The sequence below is a fragment of the Gorilla gorilla genome, chromosome 12, assembly GCF_029281585.2.
Source record: "Gorilla gorilla gorilla isolate KB3781 chromosome 12, NHGRI_mGorGor1-v2.1_pri, whole genome shotgun sequence".
In the NCBI taxonomy this organism is placed as follows: Eukaryota; Metazoa; Chordata; class Mammalia; order Primates; family Hominidae; genus Gorilla; species Gorilla gorilla.
The window spans coordinates 48,484,912-48,510,251 of NC_073236.2; the positions used below are offsets into that span (position 1 = coordinate 48,484,912).

Here is a 25,340-nt window from a genome sequence, read left to right on the forward strand (position 1 = left end):
GCCACTGCCTACCTGCTGGACAGCACAGAGCATCCCATCTTTGTGGAAGGCTCTTTAGGCAGCACTGCCCTAGTCAACTGTCGCTGGGCAGGCCTTGTGTAGTGCCATCGACTTGCTTTTCAAGGGAAGCCCTAGACTTCATTTTTTTTTTTTAAAGAAGTAAAATCTTCTAAATCTTAACTTTTTGTGACATATTCAAATGTTAAACAATTGGGGTATAGGTTGAACAGAACACAGAAGTGGACTGAATTCCAGGGGCAGGAGGGGAGGGCATTTATCTATGTTGTGACAAACATTCTAGGTGGTTCTGGTGCAGGATAAAGTTTAAATAACATCAGCCTAAACCATTTAGTTTGCCCACAGTTATGCCAGGGAAAGTCAGAGCTAGAACCCAGGCATTCTGATTTGCAGCCAACATCACCCTCATGGGCAAGGCCAAGTCTTTAGGGATGTTCCATACCATGTACACCTGGTCACCACCCACCCCACACCTGGACTCTCACCTGCCACCTGTGGGTGACTCTGAAATTTTTCTAGATATGATGTTTTCCTCTTCCTTTGTAATTTCTGATCAAAATCAGTTTCCTGTCTCAGGGTGCAGGATTTCTCATTGGCTCCCTGGAAATGGTGGGGGGAGGAACCCATATAGGGGTCACCAAGCCTGCTGACTGTGACAGGTGGAGTTTTGGTTTGAATGAGGTCAAAGTAGTGGGCAGAATCAAGGGAGAGGTCAGACCTGCTCAGGAGGGACCCCTGACTCATGGCTTAAATCGCCCCAGTGTTGGAAAATCTGTTATTTACTGCGTGGGACCCATTTCCTAGAGACAGACTAATAATGACCTTATTACCTACTTTTCAGAATTTGAAATTAGTATTTCTTACATGTTGGAGAATGTGGTACCAAGCAGGTACTGCTTATCGAAACTTTACGGGATGTCATTTGATAGGAGACGTTTTGCATTCCTGGAATGCAAAACATGTTGGAAAAATCCCTTTCGGTGTACCTGCCTGGACAAGGCAACCCATGGGGGTCTGGCTTTGTTTAGTAGTCTGGGGAAGGTCTCCAGTGGTTTCTGTTGTGAAAGAGGCACACTGCCCATTTTGGGCTGAGAAATATTTGGAAATAGGACCATGATACTCCACAGACCTTGCTGATACTCCACTTCCAGGACAGAAGTAGGAAATAATATGGAAGCATTAGCCACTGGTCCCAGCCCAGTGGAGAAACAAATACCCTGAAGCTTGTACAATGAATCACTTAAAACTGAGAGAGTTATTAATGCCATTCGTCTCGGGGGACTGCAGATTTCATTCATCACATCCTTGCCATAATCTTACTGCTTGGGGATGTGACTCAACAGGAATCTTCAGTTAACTGTGTGGAAGAATGAAAGGGGTCTTACATCATTGCTACTAAGGTGAAGTTCAAGTTCAAGGTCAAAATCACTGGTGGTAAGATGAAAGTCAAGAAAAGCAGCATCTCTGCCTCCCCGGGAACCAGGAGCAGCAGTCTCCACTTAACCTGTGGTCACAGATGAGAGCGCCATAGCACACTGAGACGTCTCCCCTGACCTCAGCTCCAGGCAGTGTTTGGAGACCAACACTCATAGTGACCTGGGAGCAAGGGGACGCTTCCTTTGGTTGCCTGCATCCTGCCCACTCATTCTGAGACTCACTCCTCCCACAGGCTTGTTCTGCCTCCTGTTTGTTTCACATGACCTGGTGTTTCAGTAATCCACCTCTGCGTAACAAACCACTCCAAAACTTAATGCATTCAACTGTAATGATTGTCATTGCTCACAAAATATATGTCAGAAACTTGGAATGTTGTCATTAGGGGTTGTTCACACAAGCTGCATGGCAGCCGGGAGCTCAACTGAGGCTGAAACATCTGAGTTGACCTCTTGTCCTTTAGGGCCTCTCTGCTGGCCTCAAACCATCACATCATTGAGGCTGGACTTCCTGGCACTGTAGTCCCTGGGTGCCAAGAAGGAGTACATGGAAGCTGCCAGACCCCCTGAAGGATAAGCCTGGAACTGGTGTAGCATCATTTGTTCTGCCTTCTTTTGGTTAAAGCAAGCCTGAGGCCCGTCAGGATTCAAGAGGAGGGGACATAGAGGGCATCTCTAGATGGCTGGAGTGCCAGAAATTTGTGGCTCCCTTGAATTCACCACCTTCAGTTTGTAGCGGGTGCAATACCTGGGCCTGACTGAGGCTAGTGCATATATATAGGGTGGTGCCCAAACAGGAGAGCCTCCTTATGGGCCAGGTGTCCGTCTCCTGGGGGGTCTCCCAACCTTCACAAAACTGGCCAGAGACCATTCTTGCTGGCTTTAGGTCACGTTGATGGGAGAGTAGCCTCTCCCAGGTTCTCATGCCCAGAGGAGAGCTGTCACTTCCAGCAAGGCCACGCCAGGCTTTGAGTGCATCTGAGCTCTGTGTCACTGGCCACCTGCACCCAGCTCCAGGAGGCTGCAGGGCATGGCCGGCTGCCCTCTGCTTTAAGGTCTAGTTGGAGGCCCAGGTTTCAGTTCTTAAGAGTGATGCTTGACTGTAATGTTTCTGTTAACCTGGATTTTGGAATCCTTTGGTGTGTGAGTGCTGGGGGATAGGGTCTAGAGGGAGGGGCTGCTTGTTAGCAAACCCCTAAGCCTCCTGAAGGGCTTGTTCCTGGCTTGACTCCAGTGAAATGTCTCCAAGGAGAGAAGAGAGTGACACCTCACGGGGCTGCGGGAGCAGCACTAGGTTGTCAGTTATGCTCAAAATATATTTTGTAGTAAAAACTTGTGTAGCATTTCTATTTTGTTTTTTCTGCCTGCATTTATTTTAACATAAAACAAATGTTTTATGAGTCACATTGACACTCTAGGCAAATGTGCTGGGTTCCTCCGTCACACAAAAACCCCAGGCGGCCCTGTCCCTGAAGAGGGTGACAAAACTGGGGAAGTTCTTGTCATAAAACTGTGTTGTGCACACCATGGGTCACTGGTGGTGGCATTCTCCCAGAACCCTGCCTGTGGCTAATGGGAGGGTCCTCGGGCAACAGGGGGCTGGTGGATTGGGCGCCCAGGCATGCCATCGTTTGATGCCTGGGAGTCCAGTGGGAGATCTGGGAGGAGGCTGGGTGGCAGCCAGAAGGCCTGGCCCCAGCTGGGGCCCAGTGTGGACTCAACCTCAGCTCTAGGGAAACAGTGTGTCAGGCGGTTGGGGGATGGTCCACAGGATGCCATGAGCCCCAGGTAGCAGGATGTTTGCTGAGCCTGCTCTTACAAGTTTTAAAGTATTATCTTATGTATGCCTCTCAGCAACCCTGTGGCAGAGGTACTGGAATTATTCCTGTCTCTCTTTTGGGCACCTGGTGGGTGGGAAGGGGGCTGCAATTTGCCCCAGGTGCCTCCTTGACCACTGTCCCCACTGCTCAGCTTCAGAGCAGATGGAGTAGAGCCAGGGGAGGCTGTGAGCCTCCCTGCTCATCCCTCAAATTGCCCTGCCTCCTGCCATGGGAGAGGGTAAAAGGGCCCCCGTTGGGAGGGGCCAGGAGGGGCCCGGGCCTCCCAGAGTGTATCTGTTCAATTGCGTTTTCTACATCTGTCCAGTAGGGCAGGTTTATATACAGGGAGACAGGCTCTCCAAGAAAACAACGGGGCCATCCCAGGTTTTGAGATGTTCTTGAGGAAGGTCATGCAGCCCTTCCCTCACCAGTGTATGAGGCTGAGGATGAGGCACAGGGTAGCTCTGTCGTCTTGGCATCCACCGTGTGGCATCGGCCAGCCCTAGGGCCCTATCTATGTCCTGGCCCTCTGGGTGCAAGACCTGAGGCCCAGAGCACTGTGCTGGGTGGAAAACAGAAAACCCACCCCAGAGCAAGAGCCAGGGAGGATGCCAAGAGGGCAGGTGGGCGCTGCTTGCCTTGGGAGAGAGGGCAGCAAAAGGGAGACCAGCCCCCACCCTCAGCAGCCTGGGGGGCTCTGCAAGGCAGCAGGGGGCAACGGAACTGAATAGAATGCTTTTGGGGTGGTGGTGAGGGGCTGCCCCGCTGCAGGGAGAGTGGGCACGACATTTGCATGCTCCACGTTTGTTGGCATCAGCATGACAAGAAATTGTTTAGTTCTGTGGTTTCAGGCTCACTGCAAAATACGTCTCTCCCATCCCCACCCCAGCCCCTGGTTTCCCTTCCAGCCACACCTGACATCCCTCGGTCAGAGCTGGGCCTAGAGGCTGGAGGGCGAAGCAAGGCAGACAAAGGCGGGTCCCTGGGAAGCGGAATGAGCAGAAAAATTGGAGTTGAGAGGCCCCAAGAGCCCCTCTGCCATTCAGCCTGACCTTGAGCAAACCCATCACTGTCCTCATTAGAAGGCAAGAGAGGACGAGATTAGCATTTCTGCACATGACTCTGGATGGCCTCCTTCAGCACAGGGGAGGGGAGTGGTTGCTAAAATAGTAATAGTGGTGCTACCACATGACAGTGCCCACCTCCTCTGGGTGTTTCGAGGGTTTAACAAGTTAGAGCAGAGCAGAGCTCACGGTGGAGGCCGTGAGGGCTGTGCTCCTTGTGTTTTAGAATGATTGGGTTTATTATTCGCATCATTTTCTGAATTTCAGGAGGATTCTTGGGCTCCATCCTGGATCTCGTGAATCAGCATCCCTGGGGGTGGGAGGCAGGAATCTGCCTTTTATGAAACACGTGCTTCAGGCCCCAGAGCCCTGAGCTGGGAGGTCGCCGAGGTCTCTCTCTCCTGTGTTCTCTGGGAGCGGGATTCTCACTGACCTTGTTCACTTGTCCTGCCACTGGCAGGATTTTAAGCTGTGATCAGATGCAGCTCTAAACCCAAGCACTGACACTAGCTTGCCACGTGGCTTCGCTCCGTAACCTGAAGGCAGCCTCTGAGCCGGTCCCTTGTCTGCACGCAGGCGAATGACGCAGCACAGTTAGAGTGAGGCCGACTTCCCATGTGCCTACCTAAGCCAGGATGTACACTTTGTTTCACAGGGACAAAGGATGGCCGTTCGTGTGTAAATGTCATAAGTGGAAACTGCCACCTTTGAGAATATTTTTCTTGACTCTTGAAGAGGGAAGGACCATGGAGAGCATTATTTCAGCGTTCTGTGAGTCACCACACACTTCTGCTTTCTTTATTAAGTGTATTTTTTGGACAAAGAAGAATGCAACTTTGAACACTGTGTCACCGCAAGCCACACAATTCTAAGACTCTCCTCTTTACGCCTTTGACATGCAAGACCCTTGTAGATATGGGGAGGTGTGGAGCGTGGAGCCCCAGATGTCACCGACCCAGCAGACAGGCTCAGGCTGTGCACATGGGTATGGGCTTGGGGCTGTGAGTGTGGGTGCACAAGTGTGGTTTCTGGCTGCATTTTTCTGGCTCCTCTCCTCTGGGAGCCCCTTGCTGCTCACCTCGATCCTATCATTCCAAAGGGAAAGCTACTTTTCTAGCACCCAGGTGGAATTGCATCCTGCAGTGGGCCCAGCTCTGCCTGATCCTGGTGCTGTGGGATTCAGGGAAGGCTGCCTGACCTCTGTGAGCCTTCGGTTCCTCATTTGTCAAATGAGGATTGTAAATTCCACCCTTATAGCACCTAAGTGAAGCTGTTGAAAGGCATTTGTAACCTCTACAAGGGATGAGGAGGTTAAGGCACACAGGTGAGTCCCTGGATCAAGGACATGCAGGAAAGAAACAGTAGAACCACTTCTGGGGCCCTGGAGTCCGTGTAAATCCACTCTACTGTATTTTATAAAGCACCAGCTAGAATCCTCAAAGAAAAGTGGGGAGCCTGGATGCCTCTGGTTTCAAGGAGACCGGACACATCATCATATCTAGCTTCTTTCCACTGACTGCACGGTATTTTATAAACATCCCTCTCAAAGTCAGAAGGCTTGGACGCATCCTCTGTGGTAGTGTGCCTTGGCCCCAGAACTGTGTTTCTGGAACTTGAAAGCCATCTTGTTTTTTTTTTTTTTTAAAGTGGTAACTTTTTTTTTTTTATTGTTATTATACGTTAAGTTTTAGGGTACATGTGCACATTGTGCAGGTTAGTTACATATGTATACATGTGCCATGCTGGTGCGCTGCACCCACTAACTCATCATCTAGCATTAGGTATATCTCCCAATGCTCTCCCTCCCCCCTCCCCCCACCCCACAACAGTCCCCAGAGTGTGATATTCCCCTTCCTGTGTCCATGTGATCTCATTGTTCAATTCCCACCTATGAGTGAGAATATGCGGTGTTTGGTTTTTTGTTCTTGTGATAGTTTACTGAGAATGATGATTTCCAATTTCATCCATGTCCCTACAAAGGACATGAACTCATCAATTTTTATGGCTGCATAGTATTCCATGGTGTATATGTGCCACATTTTCTTAATCCAGTCTATCATTGTTGGACATTTGGGTTGGTTCCAAGTCTTTGCTATTGTGAATAATGCCGCAATAAACATATGTGTGCATGTGTCTTTATAGCAGCATGATTTATAGTCCTTTGGGTATATACCCAGTAATGGGATGGCTGGGTCAAATGGTATTTCCAGTTCTAGATCCCTGAGGAATCACCACACTGACTTCCACAATGGTTGAACTAGTTTACAGTCCCACCAACAGTGTAAAAGTGTTCCTATTTCTCCACATCCTCTCCAGCACCTGTTGTTTCCTGACTTTTTAATGATCGCCATTCTAACTGGTGTGAGATGGTATCTCATTGTGGTTTTGATTTGCATTTCTCTGATGGCCAGTGATGATGAGCATTTTTTCATGTGTTTTTTGGCTGCATAAATGTCTTCTTTTGAGAAGTGTCTGTTCATGTCCTTCACCCACTTTTTGATGGGGTTGTTTGTTTTTTTCTTGTAAATTTGTTTGAGTTCATTGTAGATTCTGGATATTAGCCCTTTGTCAGATGAGTAGATTGCGAAAATTTTGTCCCATTCTGTAGGTTGCCTGTTCACTCTGATGGTAGTTTCTTTTGCTGTGCAGAAGCTCTTTAGTTTAATTAGATCCCATTTGTCAATTTTGTCTTTTGTTGCCATTGCTTTTGGTGTTTTAGACATGAAGTCCTTGCCCATGCCTATGTCCTGAATGGTAATGCCTAGGTTTTCTTCTAGGGTTTTTATGGTTTTAGGCTGACCTTTGACAAACCTGAGAAAAACAAGCAATGGGGAAAGGATTCCCTATTTAATAAATGGTGCTGGGAAAACTGGCTAGCCATATGTAGAAAGCTGAAACTGGATCCCTTCCTTACACCTTATACAAAAATCAATTCAAGATGGATGAAAGCCATCTTGTAATGCTTCATCTTGGAATCTAGACTCAGGAACTCCAGCGTGGCAGGTTTTTTTCTTGAGGAGGAGCACCACAGGATACCCACACCCAGAGAGAGGCAGGCAGAGAAATGAGGTGGGCCAGCCACGGTGCCAGGGAGGGTTCTGGGCTGTGCAGGTAGAGGGAGCTCCCCCGAGGTGCATGTGGTGTGCCATTCCCAGGGGCCGGGTCTGCAGCCTGGGTCAGAGAGGCTGGGGTGCTTCCAGCCCAGGCTGAGGCCCGTCCCTCTGGGAGGGAGGGAGCAGGCTGGGCAGAGGGGCCAGGCCTGTTCCAGGAACCCGTCTTGGGTAGATTGCATCACACTGTGTGCAGCTTGTCACTCCAGCTTGCCTAGGACCCCTGTCTTCTGTGACTCGTGGCTGACAAGTGCTTCTCCGCAGGCACCGTGGGGCCTCTACAGCCAGGAGTCAGGACAGAGTAATGGCGGCTCAGGGTCAGGTCTCACTATGTGATGGCATGGCGACGAATTTAACACACTGGCACAGACGGGTCGGAATCAATGAAAGGATTCTAAAAGTATTTTTGGTCCATTTGTTTATTCTTTCAGCAATGTTTGTTTGAGCACCCCGTAGGCGCCAAACCCTGCTCTAGGCATTAGGGATATCATGATGAACAAAACTGATGAAAATCTCACCTTTGTGGAGCTGACAGTCTAGTGGAGGAAACAGAGAGGAAAAAGATAAATCAATAAAATATGAATTATATCAGTGATATTGAAACTGAGCCTGGGAGGCCAGAGCTTAAGTCTCTCTACTACTCCCCATCCGTGCTCTGGTGGCTTCTTGCAACCTCCCTGGGCTGTGCCTGGTGGTGGCCCCATTGCCCCCCATATCACAGAACCTCAGGAGGTGCCCAGTAGGTGACAGCTGAATGAAAGCAGAATGCTCAGGAAAGTTTCCTGTTTGCTGCGAGGGACCCTCCTTCTCCAGCACAGCCAGCAGCAGTGGGTGTGGCTGTCTCACAGTTCCTGCCATCTTTGAGGCGGCACGCAGAGGGTCGTGCTGGCTGCCTGGGAGCTTCTGCCACCCTCCGCCTCATGAACTATCCTCTGCCTGCCCTCTGCTTTGCAGGCAGCAGGGTGTCTCTAGTCTTGATGCAAGCTGCCCTTGACTCTTCAACAGCCCCGAATCACCAACAGCAGACCAAGCTTCTGCTGGGGCCCGTGTGCTTGCTTTCCAGATGTTTTTAGAAAGATCTGTAACTTCTGTCTTAATTTATGTTGGTTTAACAAGAAATCACATTTCTGTGGGATCTGCGCAAATAGGGTTTTGTTTGGTTGTTTTTTCAAACACTGTAGATACAGCCGAAAACAGAACTTAACCCTTTGAACATAGCCACTGGGTTGATGCAGCTCACAAACCCACAGGATTTCCTTTTCCTACAGAGACTCCACTCTGCTTGGGTCACCATGGAGAGTCCATGTCGCCATGTTATCTCAAAGTTACAAAGGTCACACCCTCTACTGACATTGAGGCTGTGCATTACCGGAAACCCTGGAGACCAGAAAGGCCCACTGGGATGAGATTGGTCACCTGGAGGGTGAAGACAGAGAGGAAGGGAGGGAAGCAGTGCCCGGCTTCACTGCCTGCTGGCGTCTCACCCACTGGTAATAATGACTCTGCACCTGAATGCCATGATGCGTTGCATCTGGGGAGAGCACTGCATCCCGCAGCCGTGCAGCAATCCTTCTTCCTGAGCAGGTGCTTTGTACCCTGGATCTGGAGGGGCACAGGCACTGGAAGGTTGGGTGTGTGAGCATCAGGATGCACTCTTGGATTATTTCTCAACGTTTTTAAGCAAGCTCATTTTGAAGGTCATCAATCTCATGTCAAAATTTAAAACAATCCCCATCCTTTCTGAAAATCACAGGCCTTTCCTGAGTCTCCGAATAAAACAATAAAAGCCGTAGGTTTTATGAACAGTTTCAGTTTGGGTTTTCAAGAAGCAAAAGAAGGTGTCAAAAGAACGACCAAGGAATAAGAGGCTTTCAGAAATAACCAAGAACATCAAAAATAATGAGGACTTTTACAAGTGAAAAATGCAATAATCAAAAATGAACTCAAAAGAGAGATTAAATAGATTAGACACAACTGAAGAGAAACTTAGTGAGAAGCTCTATCAGAAGAAATTATGCCTAATACATGGAGACAAAGAAATGGAAAATATTCAAGAGGAGTTAGGAAACGTATAGGAAAGAATGAACAGCTTTAACGTATGTTGAATTGATATGCAAGAAATAGGAAATGCAGGCCCGGTGCAATGGCTCATGCTGGTAATTCTAGCACTTTGGGAAGCTGAGGTGGCTGGATCACTTAAGGTCAGGAGTTCAAGACTAGCCTCGCCAACATGGTGAAACCCTATCTCTACTAAAAATACAAAAAAATTAGCTGGGCATGGTGGTGCAAGCCTGTAATTCCAGCTACTCAAGAGGCTGAGGCAAGAGAATCCCTTGAACCTGGAAGGCAGAGGTTGTAGTGAGCCAGGATCATGCCACTGCTCTCCAGCCTGGGCAACAGAGCGAGACTCCATCTCAAAAAATCAAAACAGGCTGGCATGGTGGCTCACACCTGTAATCTCAGCACTTTGGGAGGCTGAGGCGGGTGGATCACGAGGTCGGGAGTTCAAGACCAGCCTGGCAAAGATGGTTAAACCCCGTCTCTACTAAAAATACAAAAATTAGCCAGGCATGGTGGTGGGTGCCTGTAATCCCAGCTACTCGGGAGGCTGAGGCAGAGAATTGCTTCATCCCGGGAGGCGGAGGTTGCGGTGAGCTGAGATCGTGCCACTACCCTCCAGCCTGGGCAACAGGGCGAGACTCCGTTAAAAAAAAAAAAAAGTCAAAACAAAACAAAAATAAAGTAATAGGAAATGCAGATAAATAAGAGGAGGAACCACTAAAAGAAATAATGGTTGAGAATGTTTCAGAATTGATAAAGGACACAATTTTTGAGTCAGAAGCCCAATCAAATCCAAAGAAAATGAATTTAAGAAACCCACATCCAATCCCATTGTATTGAACTGAAGAGCAGGTTGCCCAAGAGAGATGATAGATTTCCCACACCAGGACAGCAGCTGGACTGAGAGGCTGTCTTCAGCAACAGCTCAAGGCAGATGTCCATGCCATGGAACCTTCAAACCGTTGAAGGAAAAATGATGTAGCCTAGAATTTCTACTTAAAGAAATCCTCTTTTGAGAAAGCAAAATGAAGACACTTCAGAGTACAAACTGAGAACATTTATTACCAACAATCTCTCCCCGAAAAGAACTGAAGAATATTCTTCAGGAATAAAGAAAATAATCTTCGAAGAATGAGATGGGTTGCAAGAAGACATGAACAGATAAATTGATTAACATGTATTTAATCTACACTGCCATCAAATGTTGAAATCAGTAACGGTATTGACTGATTTGTGGGAGGGTAGAACTTAAACGCTCCAGAGCAGTTGTGTGAGGTGCATGTCTGGAGCCAAGCACTTAGGGCCTTTTTTTGCTCAGTAACAAGGGCAACTGCGGTTCCATTGGGTTAAATATGCATGCTGAAATATCTATGGTGGCCACTAGAAGAATAGAAACAGACTATATAATTTCCAAATGAATAGAGGAAAAGACATAGATTGAAAGGAAAAAAGGGCTGGGCGTGGTGGGTCATGCCTGTAACCCCAGCACTTTGGGAGGCTGAGGGCAGGTGGATCACCTAAGGTCAGGAGTTCAAGACCACCCTGGCCAACATGGTGAAACCCCGTCTCTACTAAAAATACAAAAATTAGCCGGGCATGGTGGCAGGTGCCTGTAATCCCAGCTACTCAGGAGGCTGAGGCAGGAGAATTGCTTGAACCTGGGAGGTGGAGGTTGCAGTGACCGAGTTTGTACCACTGCACTGCATTCCAGCCTGGGCAACAGAGTGAGACTCTGTCTCAAAAAAAAAAAAAAAAGAAAGGAAAAAAGAATGGATGTTGTAAAAGATACAAGAAATGCAGACATAGACATAGAGTGAAGAGTGCCCTCCCTGTCCCCTCTCAGTCCCCATTCACCTTCCCAGCGTGATAGTCCTAGTCACAGGGAGCAAGTATCCTTCTCACCTACAATGCATTTAATTCGAACTGTATGAATTGTTCTGCCAGTTTCTTTTTTAAACTTAGCAGTATGTCTTAGAAATCTTTCAATAGGGTTTATGTTATTGTGTCATTGTTTAGATAGACCAGAATTTATGTAACAATCCTTCTACTGACACACACTTCTGTTTTTATGCTTTTTGTTCCACCATTACACAAACAAGGCTGTGGTGAGTGACTTTGTACATGTGTATCTGTGTCCATATGTGACTGTTTCTGTAGGATGGATTCCTGGAGCTAGAGTTGTTACATACAACTGTGGCAATTTAAACATTGCCAAACTGCTCTGCAAAAGACTCTACTGGCCGAGCACAGTGGCTCATGTCTGTAATCCCAGCACTTTGGGAGGCTGAGGTGAGAGGGTTACTCGAGCCTGGGAGGCCAAGATTGGAGTGAGCTGTGATGGCACCGTTGCACTCCAACCTAGGCAACAGAGTGAGACTCTGTCTCAATGATAACAACAACAACAAGACTCCATCAGTGAAACTCCTGAGATTGAGGAGGCTCCTTTCTCCCACCTTCACTGACATTGGGTATGGCAAATCTGGTTTAGTTTTGTTTTCCTCATTGTTTCTGGATTTTTAATCTCTTAGGAAGAACTTCCTCATGTGGGACTACACAAATATCTCCGAATTTTTCTTTCTAAAATTTTTTATACTTTTTACTACATTTCACTTTTGAGATCATTAGAAGATTATTTTTAAGTTTCTAATGTATTTTTTCCAAGCGGATAGCCAGTTTTCCCTATACCATTTTATTGAACAGTTCGTATATATATATATTTATATGTATATGTATGTGTGTATATATACACACATATATATATTATATATCACATATATATCATATATGTAGATATACAGGAGGTTGCTTCAGGGTTTTCTAGTGAATTCCACAGATCTAAGACTCTTCCTGTAAAACATAAATTACTTCTTTCTTGAGGTTTTCTAGATTCACTTGTGAAATTATTAAATTATTTGTGTCTGATGCTCTTTAGGGATAAATCTCTGGTAACTTAAAAATTATAAATTGCTTTCCAAAAATTATTTTGTTAACTATTTTAATATAACCTATTTTCTTTGTAATCATATATATATATATATATGCTTTATTAAGGTATAATTAACATACAATAAACTATGCGTGTTTAAAATGTACAATTGATAGTTTTCACATTCATGGCACCATCACCACAGTCAAAATAATCAACATATTCATCACCCTCAAAAGTTTCCTTATGTCTCTCCATAATCTCTCTCTCCCATCCTCTCGCTTTTCTCTCCCATCGCCAGGCAACCAATAATCTGCTTTCCATAACTATCAGTTACCTTGCATTTTCTAGAGTTTTATGTGGGTGGAAGAATACAGTATATACTCATTTCAGTCTGATTGATTCTTCTTTTAATCAGTGTAATTATTTTGAGATCCATTCATGTATCAGTAGTTAATTCCTTTTCATAGTAGATTCATATTCAGTTGCATGGATGTATCACAGTTTGTTTACCTCTTTACCTGAGGGACATTGAGTTTTTTTTTTATTGGGGAGCTATTTCCAATAATGCTGCTATGAACATTTGCATATAAGTCTTTTTTAGGGACATATGCTATCTTTTCTCTCAGGCAAATAAGAATAGAATGGTTAGATCATGTAGTAGGTGTATGTTTAACTTTCTGAGAAACCACAACAGTTTTAAGTGGTGTACCATGTTACTTTCCCGCCAGCGGCGTATGAGAGTTCCAGTTGCTCCACACTCTCAACAATCCTTAGCGTGGTCAGTCTTTTCAATTTGAGTGATTCCAATAGTGTGTAGTGGTATCTCATTGTGGGTTTCATTTTCATTTCCGTGAGACAAATGAACTGAACATCTTTTCTTTGCCTGTGCTTGTTTGCTATCCATTTATTTTCTTTAGTTATCTGTTCAAATCTTTCACCATTTAAAAAAAATTGGCTTTGTTTCATATTGGTGAGTTTTAAGAGTTCTTTATATATTTTGAATACAAGTGCTTTATCAGATATGCCTTTTGCAAATATTTTCTGCCAGCATGTGGCTTGTCTTTTTGTTCTCTTAATAGTGTTTTTCAAAGGGCAGAAGTTTTTAATTTTCATAAAACCCAACATATTATTTTTTTCTTTTATGGATCATAAAAGGTCTTTTGGTTTTGTATCTAAGAAATGTCTTTCTAACCCAAAGCCACAAAGATTATCTTTTGTTTATTTTCTAGAATTTATATAGTTTTAGGTTTTACATTTAAGTTAATGGCTGATTTTTTTTCCTTAATTTTTGCATGTAGTGTAAGGTATGGGTCAAAATTCACTTTGTTGCATGTGGGTATCCAACTGTTCCAGGTCCCTTTATTGAAAAGACCATCATTCCTCCATGGAATGGCCTATGCTCCTTTTTGATGACCTTTTCAGGCCTTTTATTGATCATTGATCTAATCAGTTTTCTCTTTGTTTTAGGTCAATTTTGATAATGCATATTTCTCAGAATATCATTCAGCAATCCCCAGCTATCGGAGTAAAAGACCCATGTTAACAAAGTTGTTTGCATGTATTTCAAAGATTGTTTCTCATATTAAGGTTCATTTACCAGTTTCTGGCTCAGCTTTTTCTGGGTAGACCCCCACTGATGTAATAGTGCCTTTTCCACAACAACTTTGTGCAGGTTTCCAGTGTCCCATCCCTCCATTCACTCTATGTGAGTCTCTGCAGAAGGCATTCCATGCCCTTTCTGTCACTGGTATTTTTTTTTTTTTTTTTTTTGAGACGATCTCAGTCTGTTGCCCAGGCTGGAGTACAGTGACACCATCCTGGCTCATTGCAAACTCCACTTCGTGGGTTCAAGCAATTCTCGTGCCTTAGCCTCCCAAGAAACTAGGATTACAGGCATATGCCACCATGCCTAGCTAATTTTTGTATTTTTAGTAGAGACGGGGTTTCATCATGTTGGCCAGGCTGGTCTCAAACTCGTAGCCCCAAGCAATCTGCCCGCCTCAGCATCCCAAAGTACTGGGATTACAGGCGTGAGCCACTGCGCCTGGCCCCCTTTCATCACTCTTAATAATCAGTCCTAAACTCAGGGCACACATTTGTCTGGTGTGCATAGGATAGTCCTGGTTTGCTCCTGTTGGCGAGAATACTTTTTAATAGCATCCTTTTTAGTTAAGTGTCCTAACTTTGGACAGTAAAATTCTTTCTCAGAAGGTCTTTCATTATCTGGCCTCTGCCTGCCTCTCCAGCATCATCTTGGGTTACTTTCCTAAGCAGTCCATTCCAGCCATACCAGCCTTCTTAACACACACAACTCTGAGTGCTATTTTATGTTTAGGAATGAGTAATACTTCCTATCTGATTTAAATATATTTTATTATTACTTCAACAACCTCTTGATTTTCAATATTTATGAAAATTGTTCATACATGCTGCCTTTGAACTAGAAATTTCTTTTCTAGAAATGTACTTAAAAGACGTACTCCATCCTTTGTATGAGAGAAAAAAGTATGTATATTAAAGAATTGCATTATTTATCATAGACACATGCAGTACACACTTAAATATTAGGGGAGGTTGGTTAAAGAAAAAGTAGTTAATTCATGTGATGGAGTACAACGTGGTGTTACAAAAAGTGAAAGGATGTGTAATAGGCACTGTAGAGGAGGCAAAATTTTACCTCTACCATCTTAAGGTTTTTCAGCTGGGCCTGAGAATTATATTGACATAAGACAGATTAACAGGAGCAAAGCGTACACATTTATATAAGTTTTAAGTAATATGGGAACCCTTATAAGGAGAAGAAGACCCAAAAAAGTGGCAAAACCCAAATGTTTTTATACTAGGTCGAACAAAGAGAAGCAGTTGTGGGAAATTAAACTATGTAAGGAAGCTAAAGAAGATGAGAACTATCTTAACAAGGTGTGTTTGTCCAGAATTCTCTGAGTTCCTACTCTTCGTTAAAGAACGTTTCCTTTTTCCTGGTTCAGGGAGGGTATCTTTCAAATGAGAGTTTAATCTCCTGTTTTCAGAAAGAAAAGAGGGAGACTAGGATTCCCTTCTTACATCTTTTGTTTTTCCAGTGCCTTTTACTCAATATAATACTTTTACCAAAGTGGCATATTTAGGGGTTACATATTCGCCACCCTTAAGCACTGACATAAAAGGAGCTCAGAGAGATGTTATTAAGTGAAAAAAACTGAGATACAGAAGAGTAGGTACTGCATGATTCTATTTGTGTAAAGAGGATGGATGGATACAAATATATGTTGCCGATTATTATCCCAAAAGACAATCCCAAATGCTGTAACCACAGATGCTGAAATCTTTAAAGATCAAAATTCCTAAAGTCTAAATCTCTGAAGTCTAAAATGCCCAATATCTAATTGAACCCCCATGCCATAATGACAGATTTGGAGTTAGGTTCAATAAAGGCTTCTAAAAGTGAATTTCAAGGTGTTACCGATAAAGTTGGTTTTTTCCGTTCAGCCCAATGCATTTGGCAGAAAATTCAGATCAGTAGATTGGCCACGAGATACAGCAACAATTGAAACTTCAGTTTAAAAATGTCTCCTTTATCTGCATTGGCATTCTTTTTAGCTGATGAAATTTCCAGAGCTTTTAATGAATTAGAGCCACATTTGCCTGAAGAAGCCATGGAAGTTACTGACTGGTTCAAAAATAATTATGTGTGTGGTAGGATAGGAAGGTATGCAAAAGTGTTGCTTCTGCCAAATTTGTGGTCTGTATATGAGTGCGTGGGGAATGGATTTCTCCTTACCCAAAACAATATAGAAGCATGGCAAAGGAGATGGGAACATTTAACAGGGATGCTCACATCAGCATCCCTGATTGAATTATAAAAGAATTCCAAAAAGAGCAAGGCCAAGTGGGAAATGAATGTGAAATTGTCCTCTGAGGAGAACCAGGCCCTTAAAACAACAAAAAAAGCAACTATTCCTCTTGATGCAAGACTTCAAAATATACTTAATGATTATGTAAGTTGGCCAGCTCTTAATCCCTGCGCTTTCCCATAATTAATCCCTGTAATACACATTTTCATGTATCAGAATTTCTTTTTAGTTGTTTTTGTTTAGTCACCACTATTTTAAATTGTCAGCATTATTGTTATTATTATTTTACAATTTGCTATGCTTTGTATTTCATATTTGCATCATTTTAAGACTGGAGGTATAAAGTATGTAAAGTCTTTTGGAGAGCTTTAATTTGCTTTATGCATTTTTTGCAAATTCAACTCCACGAAAGCCCATTATCACATTAGCTTTGTGTGTAACATTGTGTATGTACATAAAAATGTTGAAACTTCCTTAGTAAATGAAGCGATGTCCTTTTTATACCTCTGTATTTTGGGTGTTTTGGTGACCCATGGAGGTTTTTGATTAATCTCATCAAAAAACTTAGGTTGTCTGTCACAATATTTCAGATGTATGCAGTTGTATAAGCTATTTCTTTTGGAATATGGCTTAGCTGCTCATAGCTGTTACACCCTTGCAAATGTTGTTAGTATATCTGAGTGTCTATACAGAAATATGTATGTTATTATTGCCTATTTTATTGTGTAAAGTGGCCTATGTAGTGTTCTGTCATGTTTTTATATGTTTCTCAAATCAATCCCCCTTTAAAAATGTAAATCAATGTCTTTTAAATAATTTTAAAAATTATTTTGTCCAGAAGTATATTTTTGGGATTTTTATCTTTTGGGATTATGGCCCAAACCCATATATATACATGCACGTGCTTGTGGATATGTGCGTGTGCACACGAAGGCACATGTGCTATCTGGTAGGATATATAATATAGGGAGTTAGCAGGGGTGGAGAAGTAAGGTGTCTCTTCTTTTCATGTCAATTTTTAAACCATACACGTATATTATTTTAATGTTAAAAACTAGTTTGGCATTTTTAACCATGGGTCAGCCACATTGCACAGGCATTTTCTCTGATGGTCACAGCATTATTCCCCACTGGCTTGGACTCTGGACTTTACCCTATCCTTCTTCTTTTTTTTTTTTTTTTAAATGGATTCTCACTCTGTTGCGCAGGCTGGAGTGAGTGGCATGATCTTGGCTCACTGCAGCCTCCACATCCTGGGTTTAAGCGATTCTCCTGCCTCAGCCTCCTGAGTAGCTGGAATTACTGGCATGCACCACCAGGCTTGGCTAATATTTTTTGTATTTCTAGTAGAGATGGGGTTTCACCATGTTGGCCAGGCTGGTCTTGAATTCCTAACCTCAGGTGATCCACCCACCTCGGCTTCTCAAAGTGCTGGGATTACAGGCTTGAGCCACTGCATCTGTCCCTCCCCTATCCTTCTGAATGCCAAGTTTCAGCCTTTGACTGGAGTTAGCCTTGCAGAAGAACTGAATTTGTTGCCATCTCACTTTTCTGTCCCTTTTTCTAGGCCCAGAATCATCTCCCAGAACTGCTGTTCAGCTCCAGCTGGTCTTTATTGAGCCCCTCTTGTGGACCAGGCTAATTTCCTGAAAACTGGTTTTTGCTAATGTTTCTTACGCTTGCTCGTGAAATCAGCCACTTACTGTTCTGGGTTTTCCCATGACAGATCCCTATAGGCTTCTCAGTGCACTATCCCAGACTTTTTATCTGAGAATGTTGTGTGGCAAGATGTCTGCAGAGTGCAGCATAGGAGATGCTGGCCTGGCGTCCACGGGTCTGCTGTGTATGTCTCTCCAGGCAGATGGCCTGTCTCCGCCTGGCAAGGACGATCTGGGGTGGAAAAACTCTGATCTGAAAGTGAAATCATTGACTCCGTTACCATGTTCTGAATTTCCAGATCTCCCTGATATGGAAAGTGAAAATTGGCTTCTATTAAACAATGCATCAAAATTCTTTTGTATAGGACCAGACCACTGATATCAAGGGCAGTGCACTGACTTTCAGTTCCTCTGCATCCCTTGGTCATGTTCCCACCTTTCAATGGGAACAGAGAATAAAAATTCCAGCTCTAGGGCCCAGCCTAGTGGCCACCTCTCACGGACAGGCACCCGGCTGCTCAGTGTTATCCAATTACTAGAGGCCATTCCTAGCATTTTAACTTGGGGAATTAATTTACTATTACTTTATTTTTATCTTTAGAGACAGAGTCTTGATCTGTCACCCAGGCTAGAGTGTAGTGGCATGATCATAGCTCACTGCAGCCTTGAACTCCTGAGCTCAGGCAATCCTCCTGCCACAGCCACCTGAGTAGCTGGAACTATAGGCATGTGCCATCATGCCCAACTAATTTTATTTTTATTTCAGTTGTAGAGATGGAGCCTTACCCTGTTGCCCAGGCTGGTCTCTGACTCCTGGTCTCTAGTGATCCTCCTGCCTTGGCCTCCCAAAGTGCTAGGATTATAGGTGTGAGCCAACATGCTGTCCCCATATTGACTGTTACCCTAAAGTGTGTGTTGCCTTTCTAGTTTGAGTAGAAAGTCCAGCATTATCTTTTTGGATAATATCCAGGTTTTGCTGTTTCTTTCTTTATTTTTCATAATGAGAACATTTGCTCTCTTGCTGACATTGGAGGGCATCTGTTTACCTCTCCTGTAGGCACACAAAATTCCCAACGTTTATTTGAAGAGAAAGACAATTATTTGAGTAATTTGAATAAATAAATATTTTAAGTGATTCCCAAAAGACTTTCTCTGCTGATAAATATTTAGTGTAGTTTTAATGATTATTCTCCATTTGTTTTCTTTCTTTTGTAGCTGGGGCTTCTATAGTCAATACAATCTCAGGCATTTGCTTTCTTTTAGAGTAAATGGCTCAAGGCAGACCCAAACCCAACCCCTATCACCCTGGGCACTGGTCAATGGGTCGTATACTATCACGAAATTACCCCAGTATGGAACTGGAAGGGACGGGAAGTGTTTAGGATCAAGTTCCAACATGACCTAGGCTTGTCCTGGGACTTCACGCAAATGATTTGGCTTTACTGGGACTTGGTTTCTGCTGTAATAGAAATTTGGGTTTACTAATGCCTCCCTCAAAGGATTATTTACTGCTGTACCCCGTGAATGCACCCAGCAGAGGGCCCACATGTGGCAGATAGAGTGTTGCTCCATAAATCCTCGTTTCCTTTCTTTATCTCAGGTACACTTAAACGCAACACTCCACGATAACCAGAATCTTCTTCACTCCTCCCTTCCTATATCCCAAGAAAAAGTCAATGGACCCTGACTAATAGGGCCCATATTCTCATAGGATACTGCACGAATGTCCTTCTGATTTATTTTGCCCCATTTGTCTTGACAGTAGTGCTAGAGGTTGGTGGCATGGATTTCAATCTGTGTGAGTCTTAAATCCTTCTACTTTCCCATTACTCGGGCTGGTGATTATCTAAAGTCATGGCTACGCCTGGAGGACAGGAAGGAAAAGCAAAGATCTCATTTGAACTTAAGGTACTTTTGTGGTTTGCTTAGGAGGAGGAAATTGCAGATTCAAATTATAATGGAACTTGAAAGAAGTTTTTGGTGTCTGGGGTAAAACTGTGACAGAAGGTGCCATTTAAAACTTATGAATAATGTACAAGCAAAAGAAAATTCATAGTTAGGAGAGCAAACCTGTCTGTCTAAAGAGAATTGCAGGAAAAACCAAAGACGCCAGACCAGTAGCTTTTGTTCAAGAAATTAGTTTAATAACACAGCCAAATTTAGAATACCTTCTGCATGGAGTGTTCCTGAAGTGAGTTTTGTCTTGCATTTCAGAAGTCTTCTACTTTATCATCAAAATGAACATCCGAGGACATTTTAATTGCTATTTTGCACTCAACTGTATAGAACCTACTAGCACTCTGTGCATTTACCACACGACTGCACAAAGTGCCACATGGATGTCTAAACACCTATGATGAGATGCAGGCAGTGCCTCATCAGTAGCAGCAAGTAGAAATTCAAGAGCCCATGATGAAGTAAAATTAACCACCCCAACTAATTTTTTTAAAACAACAGCTTTATTGATATATCATCCACATTGTGTAAAATTGTTTCATTTAAGGTATGCCATATGATGGCTTTTAGTGTCTTCAATGTGTTGTGCAGCCATCACCACAATCTAATTTTACATTTCTATCAACCCTTGAAAGAAACCCTGTATTCTTTAGTAGTCACTCCCAATTACCCCTCCCCGCAACCTTAGACAAGAACAAATCCACTTTCTGTCTCTATAGATTTACCTATTCTGGCCATTTCATTTTAATAAAATCATATAATAGGTGGTCTTTTGGAACTGATGTCATTCACTTGGCCTACAGTTTTCCAGATTCAAGTGTGTCACAGCATGTATTGGAATTTCATTTCTTTTTATATTCCAAATAATATTCCTTTGTACACCTATACCACATTTTATTAATCCATTCATCAACTGATGAACATTGGGTTGCTTCCACTTTTTGGCTAGTGTGAATATGCTCCTATCAACAGTCATGCATGTTTTTATTTCTCTACCTTGTAATGGAATTGCTATGTCAAATGGTAACTCTATGTTTAACATTTTGAGGAACTACCAAATATTTTTTCAATGTGGCTGCACCATTATATATTCTCACCAGCAGTATGTGTTTCAATTTCTCCACATACTCGCCATACTTGCTATTATCTGCCTTTTATAACCATTCTAATGGATGTGCAGTAGTATCTGATTAGGATTTTGATTTACATTTTCCCAGTGACTAATTATATTGAACATCTTTTTATGTACTTATTAGCCATTTGTATACCTTCTCTGGAGAAAGGTCTGTTCAGATCCTTTATCCATGTTTAAAATTTTGTTATTGATCTTTTTATTAGTGAGTTGGATGAGTTCTTTATATATTCCAGATATCATTCCCTGATGAGAGATATGATTTGCAAATATCTTCTCCCATTCTGTAGATTGTCTTTTCACTTTCTTGATGACTTTCTTTAACTTTCTTGATGACATCCTTGGAAGCACAGAAGTTTTTAATTTTAATGAAGTCCAGCTTATCTTTGCTTTTGGTATCATACCTAAGGAACCGTTGCCTAATCCAAGGTCATGAGGATTTGCTGCTATGCTATCTTCTAAGAGTGTTATAGTTTTAACTCCTGCATTAGGTCTGTGATCCATTTTGAGTTAATTTTGTGTATGGTGTGAGGAAGGGCTCAAACTTCTTTCTTTTTCATGTGGCTATCCAGTTATTTCAGCACTATTCATTGAAAAGACTATTCTCTCACCATTTGTTTATCTTGGCACTCTTGAGGAAAAATCAATGGAAATAAATATAAGGATATATTTCTAGACTCTCAATTCTATACCATTGATCTATATGTCTATCCTATGCCAGTATCACCTTTTCTCGATTACTGTAGCTGTGTATCAAGTTTTCCAATTGAGAAGTGTGAGTCTTTCAACATTATTCTTTTTTTTCAAGATTGCTCTGGCTATCCTGGGCCCCTTCTAATTCCCATGTGAATTTTGGTACATCTTGTTGATATCTGAAAAGTGAGGAAACTTGGATTCTGATGGAGATTACATTGAACTTGCAGCTCATTTTGGGAGGTATTGCCATTTTCATAAAATGTCTTTCCATTTATTTAGATCTTCTTTAATTTCTTTCAACATTTTTTTTTGTTTTCAGTACACAAGTGTTAACATTTCTTTTGTTAATTTGTTCTGAGTCTTTTACTTTGGAGCTATTATAAATGGAATTGCTTTTTAATTCATTTTTGGATTGTTCATTAGTATATAGAAATACAATTAATTTTTGTATATTTATCTTGTATCCTACAACCTTGCTGAACTTGTTTTTTAATTCTAACTGATTTCAGTGGATTCCTTTGGATTTTCTATATACAAGATCATGTTATCTGCAAGTAGAGATAGAGTTACTTCTTTTCAAATAGAAATAGCTTTCTGGATACCTAAAGGATAATTATACACTCTTCCTCGTTATAGTTATAAGTATTTAAAAAGTCTATCTTGTACAATATTAATATATTCACCTCATCTCTTATGGTTGCTATTTATAGATCGTTTTTTCCATCATTTTACTTTCAACTTATTTGTATCTTTGAATCTAAAATGTGTCTTTTATCTAGAGAATTAGGTGAAACTTGTTTTTAAAATCTAGTATGACAATACCTGCCTTTCTATTTGATGCTTAATTCACCTACCCAGAGAAGACCTTTTGTCACACTGAGCTATTGGGGTAAGGTGGGGAGTGTAATATAAGTGGATTGTGGCTCAAATACTACAGACCCTCATTGTTTTTACTGAAATTTAGATCTTCCTCCATTTGCTGTATGCCTTAGAGCAGTTTCCAGAGACTTTAAATGTTTTAGAAATCAATTTCAGCAATTAAATGGAAAGTGCTTTGGTATCAGTACCATCTTATACAGGTCAGCAAAAGCAGTGGAACTAGGCATGAAATTGGGTTTTCTTTTTGAGCAAAGTTCAGAAGTGAGCTGCTATGTCAGGTCCAGTCCATGACAGAGGTGGTACAAGGACCTTGGCCTCCTGACTCTTGGCAGGTTCTCTGTGGTCCAGCTTCCACTTGCCTCCCCAAGCCTTTTTGAAGTGCATTCACTCAGGCTGTCATCTTGTGTTGCATTCTTTGACATTCCATGATTTGGATAATTTCTAGTATCCAAAGATCTTACACAAAAACTCAAATGACCTTGTGGAAGTTTATTCCCAGGCCATATCTCTGCAAATCAGATAAATTGCTTTTGTCGCAGGCATAATACATTGTTAATTTTGGAAATGCTTTTTGTAAAAATAACAAGAGTCAGGTTATTTTCTTTTTAATTTTCAATTATGTACAAGGATACATCAATACCAAGAAATGAAATGGGCTTATCATAACCCAGATGATGGTGCTGATCTTTGGGATGGAGCCAGGTAACAGATTAGGCAGACAACGGATGGTGGTGAAATCTGGGTGGCAAAGGAAGAACGCCCTGAAATGAAGTCCTGGGAAACCTGCAGCTGTATTAGGTACCATGCAGATTAATCTGTGGCTGAGGGGCAGCAAACCAGTCAGGGGTCTGTTGGCTGGCTCCAGCTGAGGGGATTTCTCATTGCTGTGCTCTGGGCCTTGATGACAGATGTGTTCATCCAACACCTGACATCCAGATGTTGGACATAAATGGCGCTCAACAACTGGGTCACCAGAAAGTTTTAAATGGAGGATGAAGTGTTTAGTTTTTGCTCGGAGGGGTGGTTATTATAATAGACCCACCCCAGGATTTTTTTTCTCTTAGGAAAATATTCCTGTGCACTGAAGACATATTCTGTTGCCAACAAAACAGCAAAGTTTGCTTTTACTTATTTTTTCAATTGTAAAATCAAAGATGAAAAAGGGATGCCTGAAAAAAGCTATATCCAGGGAGACTCAGGACTTGTATTAACTTCCTGGCAGATTAGAAAATAAAGTGGGAGAGAGGTTAAAGCAAGGACTTGTCTGTCAAGTCAGTTGGAAGGAGGAAGATCAAGGGAATTGTCTGGGAAGAGGGAATGGCTATTTTAAGCAGATGTAAACAGGAGCCTGTTCACCTTCATAGATCTTTCTTGGGTCAGCCTAGTGGCACTTGCTGCAGTTAACTATGTTGGTAGATTTATTCCCATATCCCACTGGGGTAGACCTATATCTCTCACCTCTGCTCATCTTTAAAAGTTAAAACAAACCACAGAGTAACATAGGCAAAGTAAAATAAGTGACCCAACATTTCATACAGTTAAAAAATGCTTCTAATAGGAAAAAATCCCAAAGCAAAAGTATTAGGTTAAATTGTTTATATAAAAATTAAAAGTGTACATATTTCAAAAGCAAAGCTAAAACTATGTCACAGTAGAGACATCCAAACAAATATGACTACCAATGGTTTAATTTTTTTAATATATAAAGAGCTTCTATAAATAAGTAAGAAAAATGCTAATACCACAGTATATAAATGGGCAAGCTATGGACAATTTGAAGAAGACATATACATAGCTAATAATTAATATGCATATAAGATAGAAAAATTATTAATAATCAAAAAAGGCAAATTAAAATGAGATAATATTTTACTTTGTGGAATTAGCAAAGTCATTTGAAAGGAAAAATACTGAGCTTTGGTAGGAGTGTATTAAGATAGGCAAGTTATACACTGGGAGAAGGAATAAAAATTGATATAATCTTTCTGGAGAGTGAGTTGGTGATGTGTGTCAAGGGCTTTAAAAAAAGTTTGCATGTTTTGATACAGTAATAATTTTCTATAAATTTACCCTAAGGAAATAATCATGAAAATTATGCCTTCAAGTATAGTTAATGACAAGAGGAATTGCATACAACGGAATATTAGGTAAATAGAAAAGCAGGATATAGACCTCTTCATGATATAGCCCTAATTGAATATGTTAATATATGTTGAAGATATTCATTATCCCTTGATCGTAGCATATATACCTGTCTGTTTTTCTTATTTTGACATTGAGATGTCTGTAATTGTGCACACATTTACCATGTAATATTTTCTTATTCCTCATAGATTATTATTAAATTACTAGTACATCTTTGAGAGATATTTTTTAAAGGGAGAAAATATGACGTATGTGTTACATATTAACATCTGTGCATGGCCTCTCTTTCTCTCTCTTTGTCTCTGTTGTTTATCTCTCTTTATATGGAAGCTAAATAAATTTAACATCATCAGTCAATTTTCACACTTCTGCCAGGTGAACTTTCTAAAAGTCATATCTAAATATGTCATATTTGAAACCTGCAGTAGAACTTACTTCCAGGAAAATGTAGTGGGTATACTTTTCTCTATTCCTCCCACAACATCTAAAAAGCCTGGACATCATAAATAGAACAGATCTAAGAAGACTTTGAAAGGTGGAGACAAGAATGATGCAATAGAGAGCTCTCTGGTTTTCTTTTTGTCTCAT

General features: G+C 42.0%; 1 protein-coding gene across 3 annotated transcripts in view; it reads left to right on the top strand.

Moving 5' to 3' along the window:
* The window catches only part of ACOXL (acyl-CoA oxidase like), a 389,165-nt gene that overhangs the window by 138,286 nt on the left and 225,539 nt on the right, over positions 1-25,340 (top strand). Inside the window, exon 11 of one of the 3 annotated variants that reach the window (XM_031008100.3) lies at positions 17,854-19,088. The exons of the other annotated variants lie outside the window; for them this stretch is intronic. Within the exon in view, the coding sequence (XP_030863960.2) occupies positions 17,854-17,905 (52 nt within the window). The 3' untranslated portion in view covers positions 17,906-19,088. Of the gene's footprint in view, positions 1-17,853; positions 19,089-25,340 lie in introns of those variants that run through there. 3 annotated transcript variants of the gene reach the window in all.